Here is a 10,264-nt window from a genome sequence, read left to right as displayed (position 1 = left end):
CCTCGGTGGTAATTTTGTAATATAAGACATCCTGCAGCATCAGAGGCGAAGAGACTGTAAGACGAAGCTGAACAGATGCCATTGTGAAGGAGCCGTGAATAAGAGCCCTTGTCATGAGCGATGAGACTCATCACTGGCTCTTTGATAAACGTACTCTAATGAAGCGATTGTCAAGTACTGGTGCTCCAACCTTCTGGCACCGGTACCGTGGAGTCCAGCACCTTACAGGTGCCTATGAGAGAGAGAGAAGCAAGTTAACCGGGTCACATTTTAGAACATGACCGACCTTTTTCACATTAAGGGCAAAACTGTGTTTACCAATGCCCTCGATAACAAGCCGGGTCATCTAGGTACAGGGTTTGTTGTGTAGCATTTGAAAAGCGCTCGGAAAAAGCCTTGTACGAGAATGTGGAGATACCCTTCCACAATTGTTTTTTCAGTGTAACGATGCCACCTGGAACTTGCCAGCGGCCAAACAACATTCTCATCAGATGTGTTTTCCTGAACTCTGCAGGGGTCATGGAGCAGAATCCAGGAAGGGGAGAACTTGTTCAGAGGCAGGAAGATTTCCTTAATTAAACCTTGATTTGGTGTCAGTGTCTTAACAAGAGGTTCCCAAGTAAGTCACTTCTACCACTTAGCAGATGTCAGGGTGGGAGGCGGGTGCTGTCTGTTGATTGGCTTGCTGTTAAGCCCTTTCCATTAACAAACAATAAACTGATATCTTTATTTCCTTGATTCCTGTAAGTCATGCAACCAGGAGCTACATTCACTGTATAAACTAATCGTCTGACTGATGTGGTTCAAGGACCATCAGAGATGAAGTTTCTTTGGCTTGAATGGCTTCATCTGAAGCCTGTGAAATGCTCTCTCCAGGGGAAGACGGGGCTGTAAATTTACCATTGTGTGTGTGTGTGCTGGGTCCAGAATGCACTGCTGAAGGCTTTTTATTTTTATGACACTGCTGAATAACCTTCCTCTGAAAGCTCTGCTGGGCAGCTATTTTTCTTCTTCCAATCCGATGTATTAAAAATTGATATTGGAGTGCCGAATGAACTCCATCTATCTGTGTGTCACACGGGAGCAGATGGATTGGCAGCATGCTGCCTTCCCCCACTTTAAAACACCTGCGTAGAGCTAAGCCGTTGGAAAGCTGGAACTTCAGCATCAAACAGGGACTGAGCTGCTGCTGCTTGTGTTATTTTTAAAAGTACTTGTGGCCCCAAATGTAGGGTAAGTGCCTCCATTTATTTCATTAAGCTAGTTCCATTGCTAATGGTTCTGTAGTGTGGAAACAGCCACGCTGTCCAGCTGAAATTAGAAAGATCAATCCAAACTGAAATGCTGGATCTGAATCCTTTTAGGCTTTGCGGCAGCTCCAGATCCAGTGCAAAGTTTGTGGCAGATCCAAAGAGCGGGAGCCTGCAGTTGCCTAGGTAGGCAAAGCCCCTTTGCAGCACTGGGCGGTGACACCCTGCCCCTTTTGGAACGTGCCATGGAATTATGGCTGACTACAGCTAGTGAAAGATTTTAAGCTTTATTTTTCAACTGGAAAAACCAGTCCCTCCAGCAGAAGTGACCCCACTGTGGTGGGATGTTAATTCTGCGCTGACTTAGGTCTAATCTGCTCTTCAATGTTTTGCCAGGATAGCTTTGCTGGTTAGAAGCCAGTAATACAAGAGAAGAGAGCGCTCAGGAAGAATATTACAAGGTAGAGCCTCATGAATGTGTGTGAGGAGATCTAGGCTCAAAACCATAGTCACTGTGATCTGGGAGAGCAGAGACCCTAGACAGGTTGGACAGACTACCTCCCCCTGAGTAGCTGTCTGGGAAATGTGCACTTTCCCCCACCTGGACTCTGGAATTCCCACCGAGAAGACCAAATGCACACATGGATCATGTTTTGTTTTATTTTTAAGCTATCTTTTTAGTAAGAATCGCTGATAACACATTACAGCAAAGGAAAGTGTGGGTGTGTTCCTTTTCAGGTACATTTCACCAGCAAGAATGCAACAGACCACTTAATGTATCTAGCATGTCATAGGATGTTGCACCAGTCAAAATGCTGACTAGTTGATGGGTTTGGTCGCTGTTGCTACTTCAGACTGTCAAATCTCCTAATGTAATACAAGCAGCATTGGAACTGGGCAAAACTCAGGTGGGAGGTCTCTAAAGGAAATGTCAGTACAGCTGATTTGGTAGGTAATAATCTTCCCTCTGCCACAATAGTGAACTAGTGTCACTAGTATCGGAGTGTGGTGCATGGGTAACCTACGTGCTTTCACTGCATCCTTTAGTGGTGTAAATAAAGGAAGAAACAAGGAGGAGGCTCCTGTGTGTGTTCTGGGAACTTTGTCTGCCTGTAGACTTGCCAGAGCCAGATGGGGCAGAGTCATACAGAAAGCAGGTGTGGTGGGCAGTAGGTGGGCTCATCAGCTGTTTAGAGCTACTTATGTGATTCCCACTGAGGGAAAGCAGTCTGGCAGGACACACCCTGAGCCATGCTGAGTGTTCAACTAGTGGGATCTTGACCTCAAGGTGAACGGTGGGAGCCTGTCTGGGAGATTCAGTGGTGAAGCAGTCCAAGGCACGGGGGGGCTGCTGTAAGGGTAGTGTTCCAGGGATGGTGACATTTTGCTGGATTTAAATTGCAGGCTGCCCACACCACACTGGAGAAGAGGACAGGAACTGTGAAGTGTGCAAATTAAAACTGCAGTTGCAGAGCTGCACAGGGAATTTGAAGCAGAATGTGAGAGATCATAGCTTGTTTCCTGGGCTTTGTGGAAGCTGCAATCCCTCCTAAAGATAAGGGACAGTGTTTCCTCTAATTTTTATCATCCCTGGGTGGAATAAATTTTAGGTGCAGATGCGCACCACCAATAGAGAAACAAGCTGCTCGCTCTCAGTGTTCTGCTGTCAGCTGGGCAGCACCTGAATCTCTCTTGGGCAGCCACCCAAGTGCTGAGCTTGCTGGGAGCTCTGTTCAAGCAACCATCCCACGGTGAGGGAGACATGCAAACATTCCCAAAGAAGAGTCTAAGGGAATGTGTATATGTCTGCGCATAAGTCCATTTGGCATTTGTACTTAGTGATAGTTATGTGCACTAAAACTCCGAGGGAAACTCTGCCCCCCCACCCAAAGTATTAGCTTTAAAGCAGGTGTTAGCGACTGTATTCTCTGTGGGTTCTAGGGGTACAAGTAAACATAGGAATTTACAGACAGATTTCTGGTAAATATTGTCCTTTAGAAATGTTGTGCCACTCTCCTATCAGAGAGTGGCTGGGTCGCTGGAGGAGGAGCAGCAGCATACAGGCTAGGTCTCTGAGTAGGTGGGCAGAACGAGAGGGGGGAGAATGCTGCCCCCCTTGTCCTGCTGTGGTCTTGGCCCAGGAACTCCAAACCACTCCCTATTGCAGCCCTTAAATTTGGGGGGTGGTTGGGGTTTCTCAATTGTCTCTACCCTTCTTCCCAGAGGATGGGTGGGATTTACCTGCTCCTGTGGCTGCTGGGTGGGCAGGCTGTGATCTGTGGCCTCTGGCCTGCAGACCAAGCTCCTGCCTCCTCGCTAATTAGCCCCAAACTGAGCCAAACACCTTTCTTTTCTCCCCGCTCCAGGCCTGGTCTTGGCTGCAGGTAGTGGGCAAGGCTAACTGAGCGCAAAGGACATCGGGGACACTTGGGCCTCCTTTCCCCACTCCCTTACATAGAGACTTAACTCTATGTAATGTATAAAGTCCTGCTAAGGCTACATTATGGTGTATACCACAGCAGAAAGGTGAGCTGAGGTCGCTGCATAAGATTACTGTATTGCTGTCTCCTAACTCATTGCATATGCAGTCAGCACTGTTGGATGTGCTATTAGCTGATGCTGAAGCATAAAGTTCTGTTGAGTGCTTGTGGTCTTTAAATGACTCCAGGAAACTTGTTTTAAGAATATAGTTCTAATTCCCCTGGGCTGACCACATTCCCAGTTTGAGTAATTGGATTCTTCTTTACTGAAATTGCCCAGGTTGTTTGAGCTACACACCATGTCCCTCTTCACTTCCTGCTGTAACCCAATGTGCGGCCTGCAATGCACTGACCAACTGATTTGACAATCCACCCCAGCGGTGGAGAACTGGTTCCGGTATTTTGCATTTCAGGGTACCTGTGCTCTGAGATCTTCCTGGATAAAAGACCCTGCCCCAGTCAATAAGCTAGCTGCGGCTCTGACCGTTCCTGGTCTCTTCAAGAGCTCACCCGCTCAGGCTTCTAACCGCAACCTTTCTTTTGGGGTAGTTCTTTCCTTTTCAGGTTGAGCCCTGAGCTGCATCCCCCTGTGATTACTCAAGAGATCTGACTTGGCTTCAGCCCCTGCACCTCTGTCCCTCTGGGAGCAATAACAATGGCAACCTGAGAGTAAAATTTCCTTCTAGCAAAGTATTTAGAACAAAGGAATTTCAGATAAAACAGGGCTTAAAAACAATAAAGAGCCTCTACTCTTGCTGGGCTTTCCCAAGAGCCATTTCAATCTGTTCTACCTCGGAGTAGCCCCTGACCTCTGCCCCCACCTGTGACTTTTTAACTGTTCAGTATTCCTTTGGTTTCCAGGGTGTGTCAGCCTCACAAAACAAGTTCTTGCATCTTTATCGGAGACCGGAGAGAGGCTCCTCGGTGCTGAGATCTTCCTCACTGACTTCCAGGTATGTGCTGAAGATCTAGGTCAGTGTTTCCCAAGGTCTGCTACATGTACCACCAGTGGTACGCGAAAGGATTTCAAGGGGTCCATGGCAGAAAATAAATGACTTACAAGCGTAGGGACAGCACTGGGCGAGGGGGGCATGCCAATAAGTCCCAGGTCCCAAAAGAGGTATGCAAATGGTTTGTTTGAAAAACACTGACCTAGTGTGTTGCTTTCCTGCTAGTTCTTCCCTTTTAAATCAGCTCAGGACAGTCATGAATTTTAATAACCCACCACTGGGCTCACTGGCTGGGCAGTGGGTGGGGGAGGGGGGCCCCGACTTTGGCAGTGATGGCGGCAGGAGCTGTGGGCCCCTTTGCAGTGCCATGGCAGTACTGCTCCAGTTGCAGGCAGCTGGCGGGGGGGCAGCAGTGCCACGGTTTGTGCAGCACTGGGGGCTGACTGCCCTAGGCCCCGTCCCAGCTGCTCTTGGCCCTGCCTGATACCAATCCTATTTTGAAGGCTGATCAGTCAAACCTTGACTCATCAGAGTAGCCTGTCTGAGAGTTGGATTCAATGGTGCATGGGAGCGAAAAGGTGGCCGTGTGGGACCTAGCATTAGTTACGTTGCATGCAGTATGATTCCAGCCGGACTCCTCCCCACCCCAACGCAAGCAATTGGTTCTTTTTGAAACTACAGGAAGTGTCAACATTGCAGTGATGTGCTCAGACACACCCAGCACAGCCAGAGCTGCCCTGAGCTTTCAGGTATCTATACGCACCTCATGCCTTGTTTTGGGCTTCAGCCTGAGGCGGGGTGGAGGTGAGGCTGAATGCTCAAAGCTCCCACTGACCGCACCTGGAGCGACACGTGGTTGGCACTTTTCAGGGACGGGTCTGGAGAGAGAGGTAAAGAAAGCACCGGAGAGGAGTCACTGTCGAGAGTAGAAAGAGCACATTGGGTTTCACCTACTCACCTCGACCTTGCCGGCTTTCACTCCGATTTTCCCAGTGCACAAAGCGTATTATTAATACAATACTTCTCGCTTCTTGTATCTATCATTTGTTAGGTGCTGCCATCAGCGTGCTTTCAGCACTGGACTAGACAAAACCCAGGCAGCCCCTCCCCAAAGCTCTACCAATGTCACGGACGGACGGAGAAGGCAGGAGGAACATGGTGGTGTGGTTCCTCATGAGTGTTGTGGGAGAAGTGTCTCTTGGAGGGACCTCTGCACAGCGTGGGCAATGGCTGGGAGCTGTGCCTTGGTGATGGAGCCAGAGGAGGTGAGCAGAGCACTGAAGCTCACCTGGGGGCAGCAGAAGGGGGAATGTGGGTCCAAGTTGCTCAGGTGCAGCAATGTGCAGAGCTGGGCTTGTTAGGTTGTATATGTGATTTTATTGCTGGCAATGGCCCTTTAAGGAAGAATGCGACTAGTGGCCCAGACATCACCCATTCAGACTAGAGCCAGCACATGAACCCTACCCCTGGCTTCCAGACTGGCACAGCAAAGAAACCCCTCCAAATGTCTGAGGATGCCTGATTGGAGCCACTGATTCACACCCACTCTGCTCACCTTTCCCCACGAGCCAATCAGAAGCACTTCTGTGCCGGCACAAGACTTTGGGGCATGTGTCACAGAAACAAGCCTGGCAATTTTCAGCCTCACCCCTCACATGTGGGGCTCCTGAGTGTTCCTGGCAACAGCTGCCCTTATGGCCTGGCACTGACATGGAGAATTAGGTGGGCTGTGTTATTTCAGAGTGCATGCTTGCTCTGCGTAACTCACAGGCTTGCAGCTCTTTTCAGCCGTCGGTCGCATGGGCTGGGAGGTTTGTGTGCTCGGCAAGGCATCACCAAGTGATGTGAAATGAAAGCCCTCACCTCATGTCTGCATCGTGGAGGGGAATGATTGCCAGAGCACTAAGCAGTCCTCTTATTGATTTAAAGCATCGCCTCAGTCTCTGTCAGAGCGGCTGGTGCTGTCCTTCTGGGTCGCTGCATTTAATCGGATTCCCTCAGCTGCCAGGCAAAGTGGGAGAGCTGGAACAAAAATCCATCTACAATGTTCACTTCAAAATCCAACTCTGTCTCCCCGTCCCCATCCATGGAACAGGCCGACTCGGATGCCTTGGATATCAGCACCAAAGTGCAGCTGTATGGCGTGCTCTGGAAGAGACCCTTTGGGAGGCAGTCTGCCAAATGGTCCAGGAGGTAAGCTGCCGGATTTGTCTGTGATGCGATGCAGTCACTGCGGGACTCCCTGGCTGGCTGGGGGAAAAGGCAAAGTTCCAGCGGTGGAGAGGAGGATTAGAAAAGCTGCTAGACCTGCTGAGAGAGCGGGACAAGTTTTGGGCTGAGCTGGTAAAACAGCAGGTGTTCAAATTGATGGGTGGGGTGGGCCTCTGAAGGTGGTATAGGCTGAATGGGAAAGGAAATTAATGGCAAGTGCCAAGTGGGGTTGTGAGGAGTCAAAGGCAGGTATTAGATTAGCAGCATGGACCTCTGAGGACAGCTCCCCCATTCTTGGACCACTCTATGCATAGGATGTCTCAGCCTCTTTCCCTCCAGTTCTGCTTAACCCCTGCGCCATACATACATCACTTTAGCCCTGGCACTGGTTCGGGATGTCACACTGTGATAACTGTAACAGAGAGGTGGCCATGCTAGTCTTTAACTGTGTGTCGGCTGCAGGTCATTACCTAAGAAATAAATTTATAAGGTGCTACAGGACAGCGTGTTATTTGTCTTGCAGTTGTGAGCCTTGATTCTTTCATGTTTGTAAAACTCCCGGAGATACCTGGATGAAAGATTATTATAGTGAGCTGCCTCTTGTGTATGTATACTGCTGTCTTCTGGGGGGTGAAATCAGAACCACTTCATTGTGTGCCATAGATAATATACAGCTAACAGCAAAAAGAGATTCTTCTTTTGTTCCTGGAGATGGAAAGGATGAGTTGTGGCCCCACCGTTGCTATTAAGTTGTACTGCAGAATAAGAACTGGGAAGTTTGTAGATGGCTATGCCTTCGTTACTGAATTACCTGAGTAAAAAGTATGTACTTTATTATAGAAACAGCAGGTGGTTCTTTGTTTACAGTTAGTTATTTCAATGTAAGTTTCAATACTTCTAAATTTTTTTCCAATAGTGATCAAACAACAAAAAGCAACTATTTACATATCTGTGCTGATCTCTAACGTAGCATGCTTTCACTGGGGCTTTCCTGTAGGCTCTCCATGCATTACTCCAATGCATTAAGCCTTTCAACACCCGGAGAGGCAGGGAATTAACATTATCAGTCCATATTGTGGTCTAATGGTTCAGATCTGGGACTATTGGCCAGGAAGGGTGTATTTCCCTCATGCTACTTGCCCTTCTGTAAAAAGGAGATAAAATTCTGCCCCTTGAAGGGGCTTTGCCTCCCCTGTTGAGAGCACCATAAAAGGCAGAGAAATTATTTTTTTTAGTCCTATTTTTCAACTAGGGAAACTGAGGGACATAATGGTTATCACTTGCAGAAGGCCACACAAGAAGACTGCAACAGAGCTGTTAGTTGGATTCAGGTCTCCTGACTCTCAGTTCTGTGCTTTAACTGCAAGTCCTCCTGTTGGTAATATATCAGTAAAATAGTCTGACCTTGCCAGAAAGGTGGCTTCACTCGGCAACGGTGATTCCCCCACCCCCACTTGTGTGTACTGCAGATTTTTTCTGCAAACTGTGGCCCTCTCTTCGGGGAGGTGATTTCTGATGAGTAACGGTGGCTCAGCTGACGAACGTTAGTTAAATGAATTATGTTTTGAAACAAATGTGATTGTGCTACTGAGAGGAGCCAGGCATTGGTGTTTTCCAGCAAGAGAGAATAACCAAGGGCAAGAGCTCCTCCAAGGCAGATTAGACAGAGTCTTTAAAAGGCTCATTTCCTCTTAATCAGAATCTCTTGCTACCAAACTGTCCAGCTCTAGTTGACAGTTGAGTCATTATTTATTTAACACTGTTCTATTCCTAGAAGTCACCCCCTTCTGCAGAGAGTTGTAAATATTTTAGTGATAGCAGGTGGCAAGAGGTGGGGGAGACAAGCACAAGATGGTGATGGGATGGGATGGCTGTTCCAACCGGAACAAGGAGGCACCTTAAGAGAAATGAAGTAGGGAGGGATTTGGACTTGGAAGGAGAGGAACTTCTGGGATATCCCAGAGTCAGGAGGCTGCGTAAATGCTGAATGGGAACAAGAGGGAATCAGGTGGCATGGAGACAATGCACAGGTGCCTGGAGGCATGTCTTCACTGCTTTCCTCTTTGGTCACCTAGGTCTGAGCACCCAGATTAGCTCAGCCACAGGGTCAAGTGCCCCCAGAACAAAGCCCTGCTTGTGGTATTGTGTCCTCACTGTTTCTGTATTTGCCCGTGTGTGGCTGTAGGCATAGCCCATGGTTCTTTGCACTGAGATGCTCAAGGATTCCCCCCATTCCCACCAGTTACATCAATTGCAAGCAACATTCGCTTTCCTTTGCAAGGAATTGTAGGAAAGTATTGGAGGACTGTCAGCACTTTGGTGATTTTTCGCCTACATCCTCACTGCAAAATGTTTGGGTTCTAGTGAATGAAAGTGAAGCCTAGACTCTTAACACCTCACTTCACCCAGTCCAATAAGTTAGCTCAGTCCTAAAAGAATGCCGCACCGGGGTCAGATGCTTTGCATGGTTGGTAGAGGGCTAAAACCCGCATAAGATCCTGGGCTGATTCTGCAGTGAAGACATACGCTAGGTAGAACAGGGAGAAGCCAGGAAGCAAAGCAAATGGAAGGCTGTGACACACAAGCCAGAGGCAACAGAGATCTTGAAAGCAAAGGACCTGGAAGAAAAGCAAAAATGGAAGACAAAAAGAGAGCTTGAGCAGAAGTGAGATGGCTCAGTGGAAGAAAAGGGGACACAGAAGGGTTGGGGCTCTCGGGTTCTGCCGCACGTGGAGCCATTCCCAGACTTTCCCATTGCAACCATGATCCCCGTAGGAGCTATCTGAGGTCACTCAGTTAGGGTGCACGGCAAATAGAAAGGGAGGACAGTCCTCCGAAACTGGTGGATATTCCAGTATTTAGAGATTTAACCGATAATCTCTGTATTGGAATATTTCAGAGATTGTTGGTTAAAAAATCAATATATGTAGAGACGGGAATTCAGTTCTTCAGCTTGAGATAGGTAAAGTTGTTGATGGTGTATAGTTGCAGATGGATCTTTTCAGATCAGTCCAGAGTTAAATCAATGTGCCTTATAGGGGCACTGGGATATCCTGGGCTTTCATCCTTTATGGCTTGCAGCTTTCCTAATTAGCACTCACAGAACTATGAGATGAAAAAGGATCCTGTCCAAAGGACTTTATACATGTGCAGCAGCCCATTGGCCTGGGAGAACAATATGCTGTTTGGTGTAACTTTCTCTCAAGCATCATGGCAATTAGCATAGGGTAATTTATCCATTAAACAGTGTATATGAAGTTTACCACAACTTTGCAAGGGATTTATATATATCAGTAATACTACTTCAGTCAATATTCCTTTTTGATCTTGAATCAGAGCTGTAGTAACAGACACGGATTGTTCACATCACAAG

General features: G+C 47.9%; 1 protein-coding gene across 1 annotated transcript in view; it reads left to right on the top strand.

Moving 5' to 3' along the window:
* Positions 1 to 6,724: 6,724 nt before the first annotated feature.
* Positions 6,725 to 10,264, top strand: part of PLEKHD1 (pleckstrin homology and coiled-coil domain containing D1) — a 44,919-nt gene continuing 41,379 nt past the window's right edge. The window contains exon 1 of the mRNA XM_074998876.1: positions 6,725 to 6,873. Within this exon, the coding sequence (XP_074854977.1) occupies positions 6,725 to 6,873 (149 nt within the window). The remainder of the gene's footprint in view (positions 6,874 to 10,264) is intronic.

Source organism: Carettochelys insculpta, chromosome 6 (genome assembly GCF_033958435.1).
Source record: "Carettochelys insculpta isolate YL-2023 chromosome 6, ASM3395843v1, whole genome shotgun sequence".
Taxonomy (NCBI): Eukaryota; Metazoa; Chordata; order Testudines; family Carettochelyidae; genus Carettochelys; species Carettochelys insculpta.
The sequence above is the reverse complement of the archived record's forward strand: the minus strand, read 5'-3'. Positions and strand labels throughout refer to the sequence as shown.